This window comes from Zingiber officinale, chromosome 5A (assembly GCF_018446385.1).
Source record: "Zingiber officinale cultivar Zhangliang chromosome 5A, Zo_v1.1, whole genome shotgun sequence".
Taxonomy (NCBI): Eukaryota; Viridiplantae; Streptophyta; class Magnoliopsida; order Zingiberales; family Zingiberaceae; genus Zingiber; species Zingiber officinale.
In genome coordinates, this window is record NC_055994.1 from 129,454,626 (window position 1) to 129,476,871 (window position 22,246).

Genomic DNA, 22,246 nt, shown 5'->3' on the forward strand with positions numbered 1-22,246 from the left:
AAGCCGACTCGAGCCTCTTACTGTTTAACTCAACTCGGTTCAATTACACCCCCAAGGAGAAGTGGAATCCCATCCCATCCCATCCGAGAGAGACTCAAGAAACCTTTGACATAACTCTAGTGGAAGATTTTGTTTGCTGCATCTTCATCATCTACAATATCCAAAACTGAGATCAAGACTATGGCAATCTCATTGAATTCCGATTTGGTTTATGAATTTCTGCATTTACTAGTTTTAATATATTCTTTTTTATGAATCTTCAACAATATCACAATCCTTTGGGTACAATCATCTTGTTTAATTTGGTCATATGAAATAGAATGATTCCTAAAGTTTCCATCAAGTGGTGTTAGAGCCATAGGTTTTATCGTAGTTGTTGAGTTCATAGCATTTGGTTTTCAACGAGTTTGGTTAATATGCAAAGGTTTTGAATTAGGTTTAGCAAAATTGAAGTATATTAGTCAAAATTAAGCATTGAAAACATAGGATCTTCAATTCTTCGTGATCCTAAATCATTCTAATCGTGTGTGTAAAATCATCAAGTGTTTAATTTGGTCATATAAACTAGAATGATTCCTAAAGTTTTCCGTCATAATCCTCCATGAAAAGTCAGAAATTCTGCATATTTTGACCCATCCAAGAAGAAAAAGGGCTGCTCCCTCATAAAAGTAGGATAAAGTTGAGCCATTCCTGCATGAAGGCACCATTTATCAGACAAAAACCTCACTGTACTTTCGTTGTATTGTGATCCTAGAAATGGTGCAGACTAAGACCACCTATTAATAGCAGTTGGAACCTACTCCCATTTGATGAGTTTCAGTTTCCTAGACCTGTTAGTTCCTTCCCATACAAATCCTCTGCATAATCTTTCCATCATTGCATAAACCATCTTAGGTGGTTTAAGGGACGAATCCAAGAATTCGAGGGGGGACTTGAAATTAATGTAATAAATTATATATTATTATAAAAAATAGATGCATAACAAAAAAAAAAGTCATTACATTATTTTATTCAACAAAGTTGTGTTCTACGAAATTTTGAAACATAAAATTCATCTATAATAGAATTTACATCTATATCCTTAGCTAAATCTTGTTCAATATAAAGTGTCAAACAATCTTCAAGAAATTCATCCTCCATTTTATTGCGAAGTGTTGTCTTCATATTCTTCATTGTTGAAAAGGGTCGCTCAGTAGTGACAGTAGAAACAGGTAACATCAAAACTAGATGAATCAATCTAGTCAACATAACATAAACCTTTGACCGTCCACTCTCAGTCAATTGCTGACATAACTCAACAAGTGTAGAAGCCTTCAAATTTTGTATGACATCAAGTTTATAATGTACCAATTCATACTTCAAAGCAATGATGTCTTGATTTGTGAAATCTTCAGGATAAAACTTCATTGCAGGCTTGCAAATATCATCAGTATTAATTGATTCAAACGAATTTTTAGGATCTAAAGCGGTACTACGAGAAAAAAGTTCCACTGATGACTCATTAAATCGAGTATTTAACTCCATCAAGATGAAATCTATTGCTGCATTAAAAATATCAAAGTAGTAATGATGTTCAACTGTAGTTTGCTGACGGGAACGACCAATCTTATATAGACAATCAAGGTCAGACACATCAATTTCATTTCTCGTACAAAAAACTTTCACTTTATGAAGAAATTCTTCCCACCTGCATTCTCTAAGTTCTTGGAGGATAGTTTTGGTAGTAGAGACAAATGTAACAGCAGACAAAATATCTTAAGATTTTCTTTGAAGAATTTGACAAAGAGTATCTGTTGTTCTCATAATTTTATGCATTAAATGCAAAATGAACACAAATTAAAAGCTTGCCATGTTTCTATAAATCCCCCGAACTTCAGCCTTAGCTCTTCCATTTGGAGAATGGTTACTAAGAACTTCAAAAACTTTGCAAGTTGCAGCATACATACCTATCAAGCTTTTTACTGAGTCATAGTGAGAACTCCAACGAGTAGCTCCCGCTCGCTGCAAACTACCAATCTGATTAGCCCCACTTCCAGAATCACGTTCTCCAATTGCCAACATATGCTCGATTTCAATTATCTGTACAGTATGTAACTCAGCAATGCGTTTAGTAGAAGAAGTAACAATATTTACTATATTATCCAAATGAGAAAAAAATTTCCAAATAACATTGACATCCTTGGCTGCAGAAAGTAATGTGAGTTGTAATCGATGAGCAAAGCAATGGACATAGTATGCATAGGGACAATCTTTGAGAAATAATGTCTGAAGTCTATTCCATGCGCCACGCATATTGCTAGCACCATCATATCTTTGGACTATGATTTTCTTAACTTGTAGGTCATGATGAACAAGAACATTTGATATTTCTTTTTTTAGGTTCAATGAGATAGTATCGCTAACACTTTTGATGGCAAAAAATCTTTCTGTCAAAACCCCATAATTATTCACAAACCTTAAGATAATGGTCATTTGCTCTCATTTAGATATATTTCGTGCTTCATCAACAAGAATACAGAAACATTTATCACTAACTTCTTCACGAACCATCTTTTGTACTCTATTAGTCATAATATGTAAAATCTCTTTCTGAATTTCTGGAGTGATATATTGAGCATTTTTTGGAGCATGCTCAAGTACAACTTCATTAATTTCTGTACTCATTTTTGCAAAAGCCTTTACTAATTCAAGAAAATTCCCACGATTAGATGAAGATATAGATTCATCATTACCTCTAAAGGCACACCCTTGAAGTGCTAGCCAACGAACAGTGACAACTGTGGTCCGCAAACGCAAATGATTTTTTTCTTTTTCCTCTTTAGATTGGACATGCATGACATTATCAATATGTTGCGAGGGTCTCATCAAATTTTCAGCCTTTCTCTCGCACATAGTATGAGGCGAAGAAGCTGCAGAACCAATATGGGCAAGAAATGCACATGCTTTTCCTTAATTTGCCCTTTTCCAATTGACAAATCCTTCATTGACCAATGCTGAGATATTAGAAGAATTAACATCATTCAGGAAAAGAAAACAATAAAAGGAATATGCCTTATTTGTTGAAGGCGAATACTCCAAACAATGAAATTTCTGGAACCAATTTTTTTTAAACCGACGATTTTGACTTCCAAATTTTGTAGCTAGATACTCCAACATATCTGGTTGATAAGACCCCATCTTTAGATATGAACGTCTTATTTCATCTCGTTCATTAATATGATATTCACATATTTGTTTTTTTTTCTTGGATCTCGTTCAATACAACTAGAGGATGACTGATGATCGTTGCTAGAAGAGGAAATTGAAGGAATTTGAACACTAAGAATTAGAAGACTTTCACTAGATTGATGTTGCATTTTAGGGACAGTGGGAATTGAAGTGTTTTCATTAGTTTGATGATCTCTTTTCTTAAAATACGAGGCTATCGTCTTTCCTTTCTTTGCAGCAGATTGATGTTCCATTTTAAAATAGTTCAAGTTATATCCCTAAATAAATAATGAAATAACAATTGAATAAGTAAACAAGTAAAAGTAACAATAGATATGCTACAGACTCGGAATAAAATAGACAAAATCAAAATCAAATGATTAACCACAAAAAACCAAGACGATAGTAGCGGTCACAACGACAACTGTTGTTGATTAGTTTTTGGTTTTCTATTTTGCCCTTATTTCCGTCCATCTTCTCACAGTATTCCCAACACATATCTTTTTCTTGAACCACTGAGGTAGCCAATTATCATAAGCAATCACTATTTGATTTTTAAGTAGTGAAAAATAATTGAAAATTCACTCATTATCTGGACCAGCATTAAAGATGAGACCAAAGAAATGAAGATGCAATATCTCATGTTTTGATTGCTCAAAATGACGCTTAATAGTCGTGATAAAACTAAGAAAGTTTAATGAAACTTATTGATGCCAGTGGAACAGTTTCCAATATGCTCTCCTCTCTGCAAAATTATTGCAAAACAAAAATAAACAAATATTACCAACGTCGTATTTTACAGAAAGGATAAATCATCATAGTCAATAGAGAAGATGGGAAATCAAAATTCCAAAAGCTGTAAAGCACAACAACCATTCTTAAATCCCGAGAAGCAACTCATACGGTAGAAAATCACAACTTGACGTATAATCTAATAGAAGAAATCCAGAAATAATCAAGAAGAAAACTAGGGCAACAATCGATTTAAAAATTGATTACGGTAAAAATGAAAATACAGAAAATACTAACCTTTCTTTTATCGATGATGGTGGACCGTGGACGCCGATGCTTCCTTCTAAGTTCTGACGTCGCTGATGCGGTGATACCTTGCGATTCGCCTATTCGCCGATCGCCGACTCACACGCACGAAGCCAAAAAGGCAGAAAGGCAAGAAATCCCTTGATCGCCGACTCTTTAATATGCATATCCTTATAAAAATAATTTTTGGGATGGGCTATAGCCCTAAGGGAGATCCGTCTCTGGGTGGTCTATTGCTTGCATCTGAAAGGCTAGTATTTGCATTCCATAGACTTGGCCAAAATAACTTTGCTTGCAAGTGATAGGATCGGAATTTGATACAAGGAATAACTATCAAATCCGTTGATTCACATATGAATACCGGAAGCGACAATCGAGTTCGTTGATTTACGCATGAATATTAGAAGCGACCTTCTAAACCCTATTGATTTCGTAGGATGTCAAGAGATAGACAACCAAACTCGATGTTTAGAAAGAAATGGCGCAACTGTAATTTCTTATTAATAAAAAATCCTTCAAAACACCTAAACAGAATGTTTATATAGACTCCAATCCTAAATATGCGAAAGACTAAAATACTCTTTAAAACCTAACTCAGTAAAATAATAAAAATACTAAAATTACTCTTTCATTCCTGTATCATTAACTTTTGACTCAGGACTCAAGACTCGGAATCAGGCTCTGTCAGTGTGCAGAATTCAAAGATCTATGTTTATTATCGGGAATTGATAACCACCAAGTTTCGGGTCCAAATTCAATCGTTTAGATCCATTTCAGAGCATCCGAACATTTTTTTTACTATTTATAGTAATTTTGTATTTTTGGTTTTTTGGTTATTTTTTGGTATTGTTATCTTAAAATTAGGGCATTCTATCTATTTAAGGGTCATGTTTTATGTTTCAAGATTGTTTTGGTTTAATACTACTCTTGGTCACCGTCTCTTTCTTGAAACGATTGGTTTCCCGTTTTCTTTAGTATTCTTCTTCGAATCAACAAGGATTAGAAGTATTGATTTTGATATTTGTGCATGAATCAACGGAGTTAATAGTATTCTAATGCATCAGTTAGTATCAGAGCCACATTGATCCTGCAAGATCATGCCACTGAGAAGATAATAATGTGTTGACAATGTCTATGTGTATAAACTTGATATGGAATAGCAGTTTCGACAGATAATGGATGAACATGTTGAAGATCAATACCAACCTATTAACGGATAAGAATAAAAACAAATGAATGAGAGTAATTTTCTTATTCAATGGATAGAATTTAATAGATAGAAATTAAAATGTGTGATTGGAAGTATTTCTCTCATTCAATGGATAAGATTTAGCAGATAGAAATTAAAATGTGTGATTGGTGGTATTTCTCTCATCCAATGGATAGCAATAAAATTTCTTTGTGGATAGAATTTAGTTTTTTTATCAACTATGTATCTTGCATGATGAGTACTATAAATACTTCTATTGCATTCATGTTTAATCATCCAACAAAAAAATAAAAGTGTAGAGTCTTCAAGTTGAAAGTTGTTCTTCATCTTCCTTTTCTTTCTCTCTCTAAAATTGTGAATGATTCTCAAAAGTGTTGCAGTGTCTTTAAACTGTGGATATAATACAAGTAATTTATTTACTTGTTTATAGTCCAATTTTTCAACTATTGGTATCAGAGAAGAACAATCAGGAATTGTTCTTGGTGGAGTTATCTTGAATCGTGAGGAGGTTTATATTGTGCAAGGTTGTTAATCAAACTTGTTTGGTATAATCAAAATCTTTCCGATAGATGAGCGACGTCCTTCAAGTAGGAGGAGGAGTCAAGAAGCTTAACAACAAAAACTACAACACGTGGACAGCATGTATAGAGTCCTATCGACAAGGTCATGATCTTTGGGAGGTTGTTATTGGTAGTGAAATCATGCAATCGGCAGAAGATGCCAATGGCATCTTGTGAAAATAGAGGATCAAAGTAGGTAAACCAATGTTTGCTTTAAAAATCACAATTGAAGAAGAAATGTTGGAGCACATCCGAGATGCCAAAACACCAAAGGAAGTATGGGATACCTTTGCTACACTTTTTTAAAGAAGAATGATGCAAGATTACAACTCCTGGAGAATGAGCTACTAGTAATAGGGCAACGTGACAAAACGATTGCCCAATACTTGCACAAGGTAAAGTCGATACGTCATGAAATTTCATAATTAGATCTAACAGCTCCTATTGGGAAAACCAGGATAAAGAAAATAACTATCTATGGTTTAAAACCAGAATATTGAGGATTTGTTGCTGTTATACAAGGATGGCCAACACAACCATCGCTTCTGTTTGAAAATTTACTTGCAGGCCAAGAAGCTATGACTAAGCAAATGGGAGAAGTCTCGCTAAAGGGTAAGGAGGAAGCGCTCTGCACTAGTAAAAGTAAGGCCAACTTCAAGCGGCACACTGGTGATGGATCTAAAAGGATGGTGACAAAGTGAAGAGTTATCAAGGAAAAATATTCTTTGTCAAAAAAAAACCAAAACGGAATATTTCTTTGTCAACAAAAATATTCCAAAGCTAAGACTTGCTAAAAAGGTTTGGAATGCTCGAATGCAAGCCGATTTAGACACCTATGGAATCAAATGTCAGAATATGTGCACATGAAGGGAAAAGCATAGAAGATACAACTATGTATCAACAATTGGTAAGCGGTCTCATCTATTTAACCTTAAGTCGACCTGATATTTCCTATGCAGTCAGTGTGATAAGTCGATACATGTAAAATCCAAAGAAGCCTCATTTGGAAGTAGCTCGATGAATACTAAGATATGTAAAGAGCACAATTATTATGGTCTTTTGTACAAAAGAAATAAAGACCGCAAGTCAATTGGTTGCTGCAATGCTGACTATGCAAGAGATTGTGACACTAAAAGATCAATAACTGGTTATGTATCCAAGCTTGGTTTTGGAACGATCTCGTGGTGCAGTAAGCTAAGAGACAACCAATTGTATCATTGTCAACCACTACAGTAATGGTAGCTCAAGAGAGTGCATGGTTAATACAACTAATGAATAATCTACATCAACCAGTAGATATGCAGTTCCAGTATATTGTGACAATCAATCAACAATTCATTTGGCGGAAAAATATGATCTTTCATGCAAGAACTAAGTATGTTGAAGTGCAGTATCATTTTATCAGAGAAAAAGTTCTACAAGGAGAAATTGAGATGAGACAAATCAGTACAGATGATCAAGTTGCATACGCGTTCACAAAAGGCTTAAGCGCCAACAAATTCAAGATGTTCAGTTATCAAACATAGTACAAAGGATTGGTGTTGAGAGAGAGTGTTGAAGATCAATACCAATCTGTTAACATATAAGAATAAAATATATGGATGAGAGTAATTTTCTCATTCAATGGATAGTATTTAATAGATAGAAATTAAAATGTATGGTTGGAAGTATTTCTCTCATTCAATGGATAGAATTTAACAGTTAGAAATTAAAATGTGTGGTTGAGAGTATTTCTCTCATCCAATTGATAAGAATAAAATTTCTTTGTGGATAAAATTTAGTTTTATGATCAACTATGTATCTTGCATGGTGAGCACTATAAATACTTCCCCATATATTCATGTTTAATCATCCAACAAAAAATCAAAGTGTTAGAGTCTTCAAGTTAAAAATTGTTCTTCATCTTCCTTTTTTTTTCTCTCTAAAATTGTGAGTGATCCTCAAAAGTATTGCAGTGTCTTTGAAGTGTGATATAATACAAGTAATTTATTTCCTTGTTTATAGTCCAATTTTCCGACAGAATGAGTGAGGCAGATTGAAGGGGTCGTTGAACATCTTGTTGACAGGATGGAGGAATTGCTCGAGAACCAAACTAGAAGAAATCCTACCCATCGTCATCACCGAGCAAAAAATCAAATATGGAAACAGGTGACGAGGAGGAGGCCTATGTGTTAGAGTATACTAAAAGCCTAGCTTTTGGTATAAACATTTATCTAGAAATAAGAATCACATTGGTCAAATGTCTACATTTGTGATAAATGTAGTTGTTCAATTAATTTATATTGTAGATAACATGGTGTGTGGTGTCACACACAGAGGATCATATTATCAGTACCTTATAAATTATAAACAGTAGCTCACGACCAAGATGGAAAGGAACAAACCATTTGAAGGTCGTAGTGTAATTAGGTATTAGTTTATCTTAACTATATAATTACACTAGTACACTTAGAGTGTATTGAGTAGGACCATTAGAGGTCGTTTCTTTTATACTGACTTTATAAAGAAACAAAGACCTCAATTATTATGGAAGTGTGTGCTCTTAATCCTAATATAATAACAAGCACATATATTTGATATTTATTTATTTAATTTATCAATGGGTGAGATTTAGTTCAATGAATCAATAAGCCCGATAAGTTGGGAAATGATATCACTTATAGTGTGTGTTGTTGATTATAGAAGGAAACTGTGTCCTAGAGATACTAGGTTGAGAATGTCCACAAGAGGAGCTCAAAAGGATTGTCATGTTAAACCCTGCAGGTGGACTTAGTCCGACATGACGATGAAGTTGAGTGGTACTACTCTTGGAGCTAGATATTAATTAAGTGAGTTGTCAGTAACTTACTTAATTAGTGGACATTTGTTATCTTAAACACAGGGAGACTAACACACTCATAATAAGAAGGAGCCCAAAAATGTAATTTGGGATTGGTGCGGTAGTTCAATAATAATTCTCTAGTGGAATGAATTATTATTGATAAAATTAAGTTGTGTGTTCGGGGCGAACACGGGATGCTTAATTTTATCGGGAGACCAAAACCAATTCCTCCTCTCGGTCCCTATCGTAGCCTCTTAATTATAAAGTACTATACCTACCTATACCCACCTTCTTACCCATCCTATAGGGGGTCGGCCAAGCTAGCTTGGAGACCAAGCTAGGGCCGGCCATGTTTTGGTTCATGGGTGAATTCAGGTGGCCGGCCCTAGCTTGAACTCAAGCTTAGGTGGCCAGCCCTATTAAAATAAAAAGGAATTTTATTTTTTAAATTTTTCTCATGTGGATAACATGATTTAAAAGAGAGTTTAAAAATTTAAATCTTTCCTTTTATAAGATTCTACAAAAGATTAAGAGAAGAGTTAAATCTCTTTCCTTATTTGTAGATTAAAAGGTTGATTTTAATTTTGGTAAAAACTTTCCTTTTAATCATGTTCATGATTTAAAAGAGAGTTTAAAAATTAAATATCTCTTTTATAAAGCTTCTACAAGGATTAAGAAAAGATTAGATATCTTTCCTTATTTGTAGATTGGAAGAGATTTTAATTTTTAAAGATAACTTTCTTTTTATCCACATGTTTAAAAGAAATATTTTAATTTATAAAATTTCCTTTTTATTGACTATCATGAAGGGAAAATTATTAGAGAAATTTTTTATAAAATTTCCGGAAACAAATTAGGAAAGTTTTAATTCTTGATTGAATTAAATTTCCCTTGCTTGGTTTAAAGTGGCCGACCACATTGTTGATGAGAAAAAAAATATTTTTAATTAAATAAATTTTCCTTATCAATGGCAAAAGAATTAAGGAAATTTTTATTTAAATTTCCTTATTTGCCAAGGCCAAGGATTATAAAAGAGAGGGTAGAGGTGCCTTCATGGTGCACAACTCTATTATTTTTCCTCTCTCTTTTTCTTCCTTGGTGTGGCCGGCCATCCTCTCCTCCTTTCTTCTCTTTGATGGCCGAACCTCATCCTTCTTGTGGAGACTCATATGGTGGCCGGATCAAGTTTAGAGAAGAAGAAGAAGAAGGAGAGAAAGAAAGCTTTGTTTCTAGCATCCCTTGGAGCATGGTGGTGGTGGCCGAACCTCTTCATCCTAGGAGAAGTTTTGATGGCCGAAACTTGTAAGGAAGAAGAAGGTGCTAGGTGGTTCTCATCTCGGAAGATCGTTGCCCACACAACGTCCGAGGTTAGAAGAGGAATACGATAGAAGATCAAGAGGTTTTTCTTAAAGGTATAACTAGTAATTTTTCTTTCCGCATCATACTAGTTATTTTTGGAAATAATACTAAATACAAGAGGCATATGATTCTAGAGTTTCGAATTTGTTTTCGATATAGTGCTCTTTTGTTTTTTTTTCCTTGTGATTTGATTGTTCTTTTCGGTTAACCTAAAGTTATTTTAGGAAATTAAATATTAGCTTTCTATAAAAGGTTTTGTCTAGTCGGTGGTGGTTGCTCCCATATCTAAGAAGGCCATGTGCCTCGCCACGTCAGTACTGGGTACCGATTATGGAAATTAATATTTAATGGAATTAATAACTTAAGGTGACTTGGGTCGAACGTGTTAAGTTTCGCAGGAGATCCAAGTCAAAACCTAAAAGAACAAATAGATTAAGTTTTGGATCAAACGTGTTAAGTTCCGCAGGCGATCCAAAATTTAATTTAAAAGAACACATGGTAGCTAGGAAAAGGTTCAGACCTTTGTACAAAATTTTTGTACAGTGGAACCTCTAGGCTTTCCGAGTAGCAACCAACACTATGAAGCGGAGGCTTTCCATAGGTGACGCCGAGCAACTGTAGAGGATGATCGCAGGTATTGGGTGTCAAGTATGAGAACAGAAATTTCAGAGTTTCATAGTAGCGCCTACAACCGAAGGAGTTCCTGGATTAGTTACCCTCTGTAGTGGAAATCCTAGATATCAAAGTACCTAAAGACAAGCGTGTGCCCTTGGTTGCGACAAGATTGTGAGGAGAGCGACCGTATGGTGGCAACAATTGAAATCAACCCGGAATAGGATGGGTAAGGCAAAAAGTTACCAATTGATAAAAGATGAAGAAGCTCATATGGTAAACCTTTTTGTCATACAACTTCTAGCGATTAATGTATTAAAAGTTGCAAGATATGAAATAAGGTGTCCAGTCAGTGGATGAATATACCTCTAAATTTTTTCAACTAATTGCAAGGAATGAAATACACGAGATGGAAGATCAATTGGTGGCACGATACATCGAGAGGGGGGTTGAGATATCAGATTCAAGACATGGTTAATATATTTGATCCTATTTCTGTATTTGTTGTACACTAGAGGACCTTGTAGGTAGAAAAGCATGCATGACAAAATAGTAAATTTTTTATACTAACACTATAAGCGGAGGGCCTAGTGGTGTGAGTGTTGGGTTGGTAACTAGGGTGTCGGACAAATTAATAGAGGAAGTGGCAGTAGTGGTGATAGAATAAAGTGCTTTAACTGTGGAGAGATTTGAATCATTGGACATAGACAATTGGATTGTAAGAAGGCTACAACAAAGAAAATACTATTTGTAGAGAATGAACATTGTGAAGATGTCATAGCAGAATTCTCTGGATACCCTCGAGTATGACAAGGAGACCGCAGACGAAGTGTTGTTGGAAGGAGATGTCGGGACAACTTTGGTGGTTTAGCGTTCTTGTTTGACGCCGAAATCTCAATAGATGATGATCGGTTGCGAAATAATATTTTCCCACTCATGCACTGTTATGGGCAGAGTATGTCGTTTTGTGATCGATGATAGGAGTTGTGAAAGTATCATATCTATTAAAGTCGTTCAAAAGCTAAATATTCAAACATAGAATCATCTCAAACAGTACAAATTAGCATGGCTCGAGGAGGGGGGGGGGGTGTCGGTGTCAAGAAAGGCTCTTGTTTCTTTTTCTATTGGTCTAAAATATAAAGATACTGTTTGGTATAATATGGTAGCGATGGATGCTTGTCATCTATTGTTGGCAGACCTTGGCAATATGATAGACAGGTGCATCATGATGGAAGAACTAATACTTATAGTTTTGTGTTTAAGGGAATCAAAATTATGTTACTACCTGGCCGACCAGCGGTGGAGCAAACGAAGCCTATAGGTGAGCATCGACTTTATTGTCCATGACTCAGTTGAATGAGGACTTGCAGAATGCAGAAAGGTAGTTTATGTTGATGGATAAGGAAGAATCTGAACCTAGCACTATTCCATATTTAGTGGCTCCATTAATTACAAAATTTGATGATATCTTTCCTGAAGAGCTACCTACCAAATGAGTTACCTCCTCAATGAGATATTCAACATCATATTGATTTGGAGCTAGGGGTATCTTTATGTTGGTTAAATTTTGACTCCATTGGTCATGGAACAACCAATCAATTATTGGTCTATGTATTTGGAATGTGAAATGTGAAAACAGTTCCAAAAGCTGAAACGGTTCCCAAAACCGCTGTAACTACCTTCCCTTGTTTCCAAAATTTCGATGATGGCAGAATATTAGAGCATGCTATAAATTTGGTCCCTGGTTCCTACTCCTCTCGGGTCTTCTTCTTGAGACAAAGATACACCATCATTTCTGTGTGGAGAAAGGGCCGGAAGCATCAAATTTTGTTGCAGTCGTCTTCCTTGATAAAAAAAAAAACGATGGCCGGAGGTATATGGTTTGCAAATTATGTAATGTTTAACATTTGGTATCAGAGCTTTACTGCCTCAGCCTCATTTTTTTATGCTTAGCCATAGTTGAAATTACTGCTTCTGCCTCTGATTCTTCCTTGCAAAGTCAATAAAGATGGTGCTTTGCAAAAGGCACTTACCTATTGTTGAACTTTGAGTTTCTTTCCCCAGCAATCTTTTGTCCCAAATAGTAATTTCTGCATTTTGAAACGCTGCTGGCGCCGCCGAAGCCATCGCATCGCATCACGGGGCTGCTGGCGTCGACGAAGCCATTAGATCGCGGGGCTGCTGGCGTCGGCGAAGCCATCAGATCGCGGGGCTGCTGGTGAGCGTAGGCTGCAGGCGTTGCAGCAGCTTGCATGGGTGGCGAGCAGTGTCGCCGAAGTTGGGAATAAGGCAGAAACTTATCGCATCTTTCATTAAAAAAAAAAACTTTCATTCTATTTAATTTCTTATTAGGCTACATGTTAATTTTATTTTGGCCTTATTAATTATCCTCTCGATTTTACTACATGATATGGGCAATTAATTAATTTTAATTGTAGAATCATTGTGACATGTTAATTCATTATATAAAATGTAATAAATTTTATCCCACAGGAAAATTTATTATATTTTGTGTAATTGATTTGGATAAAAATTGTGTAGGATGATATTGAAATTTTAATTCATTATATGAGATGTAATAAATTTTATCCCACAGGGAAATTTATTATATCTTATGTGTTTGATTTGGATAAAATATCAACTATATGTTTTCTAATTTACCCACAGGGATTAGAAATAATTTGATAATTTTATCATATTATTTTATGGATCTAATTGAATTAATGCTTTGGCCCACAAGCAAGTTTTATGTCAGTAGATTCATATTTTAGACATATTTTACATTGATAGATATGTCATGTTGTTTAATCAGCTTCAAATTTTGTAACATGAGTATGATTAATTTTTGTTTTGTAGTTTGTCAACCTACTAATTTCTCTGATATGATGTGATGTTCCTGAGCTCCGAGGGGACAATTATAAAATTTGGAAGGAGAGAACTCTCCTTCATTTAGGGTGCAAGGACGTTGATTACGCCATAAGGAAGGATGAACCGCCTCCTGAAAATATTGCTTTTTATGAAAAATGGGAGCGATCTAATCGCCTCTCAATAATGTTCATAAAGACCAAGATCTCAGATGGCATTAGGGGTTCCCTTGAGCATTATGACAATGTCCGTGACTTACTGAAGGCAATCGATGATCAATTTGTGTCTTCGGACAAGGCTTTAGCTAGCACCCTAATTCACCAATTCTCATCCATGAAGCTAAGTGGGATACACGGTGTACGTGACCACATTATGAGGATGAGGGACATTGCGGCTCAATTGAAGAGACTTGAGGTTGAGATGTCTGACTCTTTCCTAGTGCATATATTACATTCTCAACACTTTACCATCGCAATATACCCCATTTAAAATCTCTTATAATACACATAAAGAGAAATGGTCAATTAATGAACTTATGACCATGTGTGTTCAAGAGGAGGGTAGACTTGCTATGGAAGAGGGTGAGAAAGTAAATTTGACTACACCTGGAAAGAAGAAGATATTTCAAGCCAAGGACAAGGGCAAGATTCCTGCCAAAAGGGACATTCAGAAAAGTTCCAAATGTTTCTTCTGCAAGAAGAAAGGGCATTTAAGGAAAGATTGCATCAAGTTCAAACAGTGGCTTGACAAGAAAGGTACTCAACTCTTTTTTGTTTGTTATGAATCTAACATGATTGATGTTACTCATGACACATGGTGGATTGACTCTGGTTCTTCAATTCATGTTACCAACTCCTTGCAGGGCTTACAAGACCTATGGAAACCAGTAGGAAGTGAGTGTTACATTTATTCTGGAAATAAATGTCCTCACATGTGGAAGCCATTGGCATTTGCAAGCTTGTTTTAGATAGTGATTTTATTTTAAGTTTGGAAAAGACATTTTATATTCCGGGTTTTGCTAGGAATCTAATTTCGATTTCAAGACTTGTATCTGTTGGATATTCCTTTAATTTTTCAAATTCATCTTTCAGTATTTCTTATGAATCTGAAATTATTGGATGTGGTACATTGTCTGATGGTCTTTTTCGTCTTAATTTAGAAAATGATAATCACTATTCTTCTATGCATGTTGGTGTTAAACGATGTGTCATTAATGAGAGTTCCTCTAATTTGTGGCACAGAAGATTAGGTCATATCTCCATTGAAAGAATTAAGAGGTTGGTACATGATGGAGTACTTAGTACTCTTGATTGGGCCGATTTTAGTACTTGTATAGACTGCATTAAAGGTAAGCGGACCAACAAGTCAAAGAAAGGTGCCAAGAGGAGTTCTAAATTGTTAGAAATAATTCATACGGACATTTGTAGTCTTGATTTAAAATCATATCGTGACAAGTACTTCATCTCCTTTATTGATGACTTTTCTCGTTACATGTATCTCTACTTATTAGACAGCAAAAGTGAAGCACTTGATGCTTTCAAAAATTTTAAGGCTGAAGTACAGAAACAGTGTGACAAACAAATTAAGATCGTAAGATCTAATAGAGGAGGAGAGTACTATGGTAGATACACTGAGAGTGGACAAGCAACTGGTCCATTTGCAAAGTTTCTTCAAGATCATGGGATTGTTGCCCAATACACCTTACCTGGTTCTCCAGATCAAAATGGTGTAGCTGAGAGAAGAAACCGAACTTTAATGGACATGGTTAGGAGTATGCTTGCTAGCTCCAAACTTCCTAGGTCCTTATGGACTGAAGCCCTAAAGACGACGACGCACATATTAAATCAAGTTCCAACTAAAGCTGTCCAAAAGACACCTTTTGAATTGTTTAAAGGTTGGAAACCGAGTTTACGACATCTATGCGTTTGGGGTTGTCCAGCCGAGGTGAGGATTTATAATCCACATGAAAGGAAGTTAGACCCGAGGACCTTAAGTGCATATTTTGTTGGTTATGCCGAAAGATCTAAGGGATATAGATTTTATTGTCCTTCTCACAGCACTAGGTTTGTGGAATCAAGAAATGCCAAATTTCTTGAAAATGATTTAATCAGTGGGAGTGATCGTTTTCAAGACCCTGGTCTTGGGAAAGATCATCAAGATACTCAATGCTCCACTTCAACTAGTAGACCAATTGTTATAGTTCATAATGCGCCTTGTGTTCATGCGCATATTGAGCAACAGGTCCAAGAAGTTCTACAAACCGATTCAAATTCAGTAGATCCTAAGGTTCAGCAAATACCTGAAATTGTTGAACAATTTGTTGAGCAACATGATCCTGCTACACAGGAGAGTGTTGATGCAACATTGAGGACTGCTGATCCAAATTCAACAGACCCTGAGGTTTAGCAAATATCTAAAATTGTTGAACAACATAATCCTGCTACACAGGAGAATGTTGATGCAACATTGAGGAGATCTACTAGGACTAAGAGATCAGCAATTTCTGATGATTATGTTGTGTATCTACAAGAATGTGACTACAATGTTGGAGCCGAAAATGATCCTGAAACGTTTTCACAAGCCATGAGTTCTAATGTATCTGACTTATGGTACAAAGCCATGAAAGAAGAAATGGATTCTATGGCATCTAACAAAGTCTGGGATCTTGTCAAGTTGACTAATGATGTAAAAAATCATTGGTTGTAAATGGGTCTTTAAAACTAAGAAAGACTCAAAAGGCAACATTGAGAGACATAAGGCTAGACTTGTTGCCAAAGGATTTACTCAGAGGAAAGGGATAGACTACACGGATACCTTTTCTCCTGTATCTAAGAAAGACTCATTCCGTGTGATCATGGCATTAGTAGCTCATTTTGATTTAGAGCTGCATCAGATGGATGTGAAAACAACATTTCTCAATGGTGATATAGAGGGAGAGGTTTATATGAAACAACCAGAAGGATTTTCCTCTAGTAGTGGTGAGAATTTAGTCTGCAAGTTAAATAAGTCCATATATGGATTAAAACAAGCCTCTCGTCAATGGTATTTAAAATTTCATGATGTTATTACTTCATTTGGTTTTGAAGAAAATATCATGGATGTTTGTATATACCAGAAGGTTAGTGGGAGCAAGATTCGCTTTCTTGTGCTATATGTGGATGATATTTTGCTGGCGACTAATGATAAGGGTTTACTATGTGAGGTAAAACAATTTCTTTCTAAGAGCTTTGATATGAAGGATATGGGTAACGCATCCTATGTCATTGGCATAAAGATTCATAGAGATAGATCTAGAGGCATTTTGGGTTTGTCTCAAGAGACCTATATCAACAAAGTTCTAGAGAGGTTGCCAATGAAGGATTGTTCACCAAGTGTAGCACCCATTGTGAAAGGTGATAGATTCAATTTGAATCAGTGTCCTAAAAATAAGCTCGAACAGGAACAAATGAAAATCATTCCATATGCTTCAGCTGTTGGAAGCCTTATGTATGCTCAGGTCTGTACTAGGCCTGACATTGCATTTGTTGTTGGAATGCTTGGGAGATATCAGAGTAATCCAGGTGTTGACCACAGGCGGGCTGTAAAGAAGGTTATGAGATACCTTCAAGGAACCAAGGATTACATGCTGATGTATAGACGGACTGAGAAATTGGAAGTCTTTGGATACAGTGACGCAGACTTTGCTGGCTGTATTGATTCACGTAAATCAACATCTGGTTATGTGTTTATATTAGCCGATGGGGTTGTGTCATGGAAAAGTACCAAGCAGACCTTGATTGCTACTTCCACTATGGAGGCTGAGTTCGTCTCTTGTTTTGAAGCAACCTCGCATGGTGTATGGTTGAAGAGTTTCATATCTGGGCTTAGAGTTGTGGACTCTATTTCAAAGCCTCTGACATTATATTGTGATAATTCAGCTGCTGTATTTATGGCTAAGAACCATAGAAGTGGTAGTCGTAGTAAACATATCGACATTCAGTACTTAGCCATAAGAGAGCGTGTTAAAGAAAAGAAAGTGGTTATTGAACACATAAGCACTGAATTGATGATCGCGGATCCTCTGACAAAGGGCATGCCACCAAAGGGTTTCAGGGATCATGTAGCGCGTATGGGACTTAGTTCCATAATGTAATGTTTTTTGTTTCTTTAATGAAACTCTTATTTAGTTTGGATATTTTTTCTCTTGAGTTGTATATATATTTATTGTTTGAAAAATATCATTATGTTTGGACCACAATAAACATTGGGTTTATTTTAATTTAGTTTGGGGTTGATATTGAGAAGTGTAACATATTGTGATACATGGATGATAATACTCATATTTAGAGGAACTGTCGCCATGAGCCATATGTTAATATTGTTATACAGTGGATATACATAGACCAAGTGGGAGAATGTTGGTTAAATTTTGACTCCATTGGCCATGGAACAACCAATAAATTATTGGTCTATGTATTTGGAATGTGAAATGTGAAATGTGAAAACAGTTCCAAAAACTGAAATGGTTCCCAAAACCGCTGTAACTACCTTCCCTTGTTTCCAAAATTTCGATGATGGTAGAATATTGGAGCATGCTATAAATTTGGTCCCTGGTTCCTACTCCTCTCAGGTCTTCTTCTTGAGACAAAGATACACCATCATTTCTGTGTGGAGAAAGGGCCGGAAGCATCAAATTTTGTTGCAGACGTCTTCCTTGATAAAAAAAAAAACGATGGCCGGAGGTATATGGTTTGCAAATTATGTAATGTTTAACACTTTATCGTACATATCACATTATCAGATGAGCCTGCGTGAGCATGAAGAATTGCAATAACAAGTTGAAGATTTGCTAGTTATGTTGGAAATGGGGATAGTGGGGAACGTGGCCCATGTTCCCCACTACACATAATGGAAAAGTCCATTATGCCCCTAGTGTATTTCCCTATATAAAGGGGATCCGTCCAAGGCTCAGGGTGGGTGAAATTGCGAGTGTGCGTTGGAGACGAGAGTAAGAGGAGAACATCCAAGGCGGCGGGATTTGGTTTGTGGAATTGCGAAGGGCTTTCCGATCTTGTGATCGCTCTTCCGACAGCGAGTTTTCGCCACTGCCGACTGCGGATCTGCGGGAGATCGCTGTAAGTTTTTATCGCATTTATTTTTAATTCGCCTTTCATGCATTTAGTATAATCTACATTGGTATCAGAGCGCGTAGTTATTTCTAAATGCTTAGAGACGAATTATAAAATCGTTGTTCGGATGTTTTCTCGATTTGTCATTTCCCGTCGCTGTTTTGCACGACTAATGTGTCGTAGCATACACGTTGTGCCAAATTTATAAAATCGAGACCGGTGGATTTGTCGGCGATGGCAGTCCGTGGCTGTGGTTGGCGTCCTGGCTGGCCGGCTATGTGTTGGTGGCTAGGACAGGCAGAACCACTGTCGGCGATCTCGTCAAGCCTAAAGATGACTGATTTATGGTACCGGAAAGGACCGGCTGCCACCGGCAGAAGGCTGGCATGGCCGGCAACTGTGTTTGTCGCAGTTGCGGAGTGGGCAGTGTGATTGGAGAAGGCAGCGTGTGCGGCGTGCACAAGGTGCATAGGGTGAGGACGAGGGCAGTGGCGAAGAAATCGGCAGAAGAAGCGTTCGTGTGAGGAAATGTTTTTTTTCAAAAATCAAATAAATAAAAAAAATACAGTTGCTGCATGTTTTTAAAGCTTCTGTGTAAAATAAAAAAAAATGTGTGCATCGTCGAAATAGGCTAATGAATGCCTACATGTCTACTGTAGCATTAAGTTAAATTTGATGCATGCATTTAATTTCGTACTGTTCAAATTGAATGCAATGATTTTTAATTCACTTGAAAGTAATGAATTTTATTCAATTGAACTGGTTCAACTTTAAATGGGCTTGGTTGAAAGATAATTAGATTCAGACCCGAGGCAATTAATTAGTTTAGTTGAATCAGTTTGGTCTATTTAGATCTGGTTCAGATTTAAATCATTAGTTGGTTTAATTGAACCAATTTGATCTAAACCCGAAATTAATTTGGGTTAATTAATTAGACTTGGACCAAATATGATCAAATGACCAGATTTGTTCTAATGGGTCAGAGTGATCAAAATAATTAGATTTGTTCTAATTGGTCGGACTTAAACCAATGGACATTGGTTTAATCAAGCGGACCTGAGTTTGATCAATAAGTCTGAAATTGGGAGAAATGGACTTAGAGAAAAAGTAACAGAACATAGGTACAAAAATCTCTGTCCAATTAGATTAGTTCTAATTAAGGACAATGGACTGAGCTTAGGATCTGGATCCCTAATTAACCGATCCAATGGGTTTGACCAATTAGATTAGTTCTAATTGTCGACTTGAACTCCTGAAAATCGAGAAGATTTGTTTTTCTTGATTTATTATGTTGGTACTATGCCTGTATAAATTGAAATAAGCCGGTTTTGTACTTGTTAGTCGGTTTTGTATTGACTTATTTATTTTCAATTTTTCAGATGGCACGGACGATTACCACATTGACTCGTCGCAAAGTGCGACGAAATCAGCTCAGGGAGGAGATTCAGGAGATAGAGTACAACTCTGCTTATGGAGTCGACGGACACATTGGACGACTTGATGATCTGTTTTGGAAACTTGAGCGAGAAGAGTTTCCAGCCCTGGATAGTTATAGGATTTGGGCTTTGATGCAATCATTGCCAGAAAATCCTAGGATGATAGCAGACTATATTTGGGGGCGTCATCAAGGACGCGTCACATATTCTGTACTATGTGAGGAGTTGCTTCATCAGATGACTGAAGAGGATACGGAAGAGTTTGAAGAGGACCCGGAAATGATCGAGGAGGAACCAGAAGAGGATCCAATTGTGGATCCAATAGAGAGCCTTGAAGCTGTCTTGCCTGGGATTACCCCAAATGAGTCCAGGCTGAGAGGGATTATATTAGCCACTGCACTAGTGTCTGTCCTAGTGGGAGTGGTAGTTGCCTATCTAGTTTATTAGAGTTCTGTTATTTTTATTGTCGTTTTGTATGAACAATAGTTAGTCCATTTAATTCATGTCAGTTGGTTATATGTTAACAATTTGCAGCATAATTTTATATTAATGATATGTTCATTTATTTATGCTGTTTGCTTGACATGATGCATGATTAGTTCATGATGTATTAAATGATTAGTTCATTTAATTAAAAAACATGATATATTAAATGATTAGTTCATTTAATTAATGAATTCATGATATTATAAATGATTAGTTCATTTGTTGGGATGTATGTAATAGAATTAATTAATATTAATTTGATTGGTCATACGGATGATGAGTGAAAACATAGTTGTCACTTGATTTTGTAAATCAACTCAAAGTAATATTAAGTCAATCATAAATTGCATACATATGATATACACTGAATAATAAATAATGTGTTTATTTATGATAGATTATGACAACCAAAAATATAATAGCTGAACTCAACAAAGGTGAAAAACTTAATGGGGATAACTATAAGATCTGGCACCTCAGGATACAATATGTACTTGAGGAACAAGAAGTTCTAGAGGCTGTAAATCAGGTTATGGAAGTACCTGTAGATGGTCCCACTGTACAACACAGATGAGATCTTGATGCCTATAAGGCATGGAAGAAAAAGGACTCCACTCAAAGGGTATATTGATTAGTTCAATGGTAGACGACCTAGCTTTTGAATATGAGTCATATCTTACGGCTTATGAAGTCTGGGTTGCCCTTAAAGAAAAATATAGTGGAGTAAGTCTGAGCAAGCTTCGACAGCTGACAATTAAATTTGACAGCTACAAAAAGCGTCTGAATATGTCAATGGTTCAACACCTCAGGGAGATGTCGAACATGATTCGGGAGCTTAAAACTGCTGGTCATGAGTTGACTGATGAACAACAGGTTCAAGCAGTTATTCGTTCACTTCCAGATTCTTGGGAAACCATGAAGCATACCTTAACTCACAGTGAGAGTATCAAGACTTTCACTGATGTCTCACACCATGTAGAATTGGAGGCGGAGAAAGTTGAATCCGCAAGGATTTCTGAACAAGCCTATGTGGCTGTAAGTTCTGCTGGATCATATGGATCCAAGAAAAAGAAATGGTTCAAGAAAGGGAAGGGAAAGAAGAGGGAAGCTGCTGTTGTGGGACAAGGCCCAATCAAGAAGATAGTCAAGAAGACTGGAAAGAAACCTAAAAACAAGTTGACTTGTTTTAATTGTGGCAAAAAGGGCCACTTTGCTCGGGAGTGCACTGAGCCGAAAAAGGTAAATCCAAGTGTGTCTTCTTTTCAAGAGCATTTTGTTGCCAGTTCAGTGTTGTTAGCTGATTCTTATCCTTTATGGATTATAGATTCGGGAGCAACCAACCATGTAGCTCGAGAACGAGTTACATTTGTTGAGTACCGTCGGGTACCAGCTGGCAACAAGTGGATCTATGTGGGAAATAATGCAAGAGTTGAAGTCAAAGGAGTTGGCACTTGCAAACTCAACCTACGTGGTGGTAGAGTTTTATTTCTACATGATGTCCTGTATGCTCCTGAAATTCGACGGAATCTTGTTTCCGTTACGTG

General features: G+C 36.3%; 1 protein-coding gene across 1 annotated transcript; it reads right to left on the minus strand.

Moving 5' to 3' along the window:
• Positions 1 to 1,011: 1,011 nt before the first annotated feature.
• On the minus strand, positions 1,012 to 13,061 carry LOC121980007. The gene is made up of 6 exons (XM_042531979.1): positions 12,841 to 13,061; positions 2,989 to 2,993; positions 2,517 to 2,909; positions 1,849 to 2,183; positions 1,688 to 1,790; positions 1,012 to 1,541 (listed from the first exon to the last, which is right to left on the minus strand). The coding sequence occupies exons 1-6, from the start codon at positions 13,059 to 13,061 to the stop codon at positions 1,012 to 1,014; spliced, it is 1,587 nt and encodes a 528-aa protein (XP_042387913.1).
• Between the last annotated feature and the right edge of the window lie 9,185 nt (positions 13,062 to 22,246).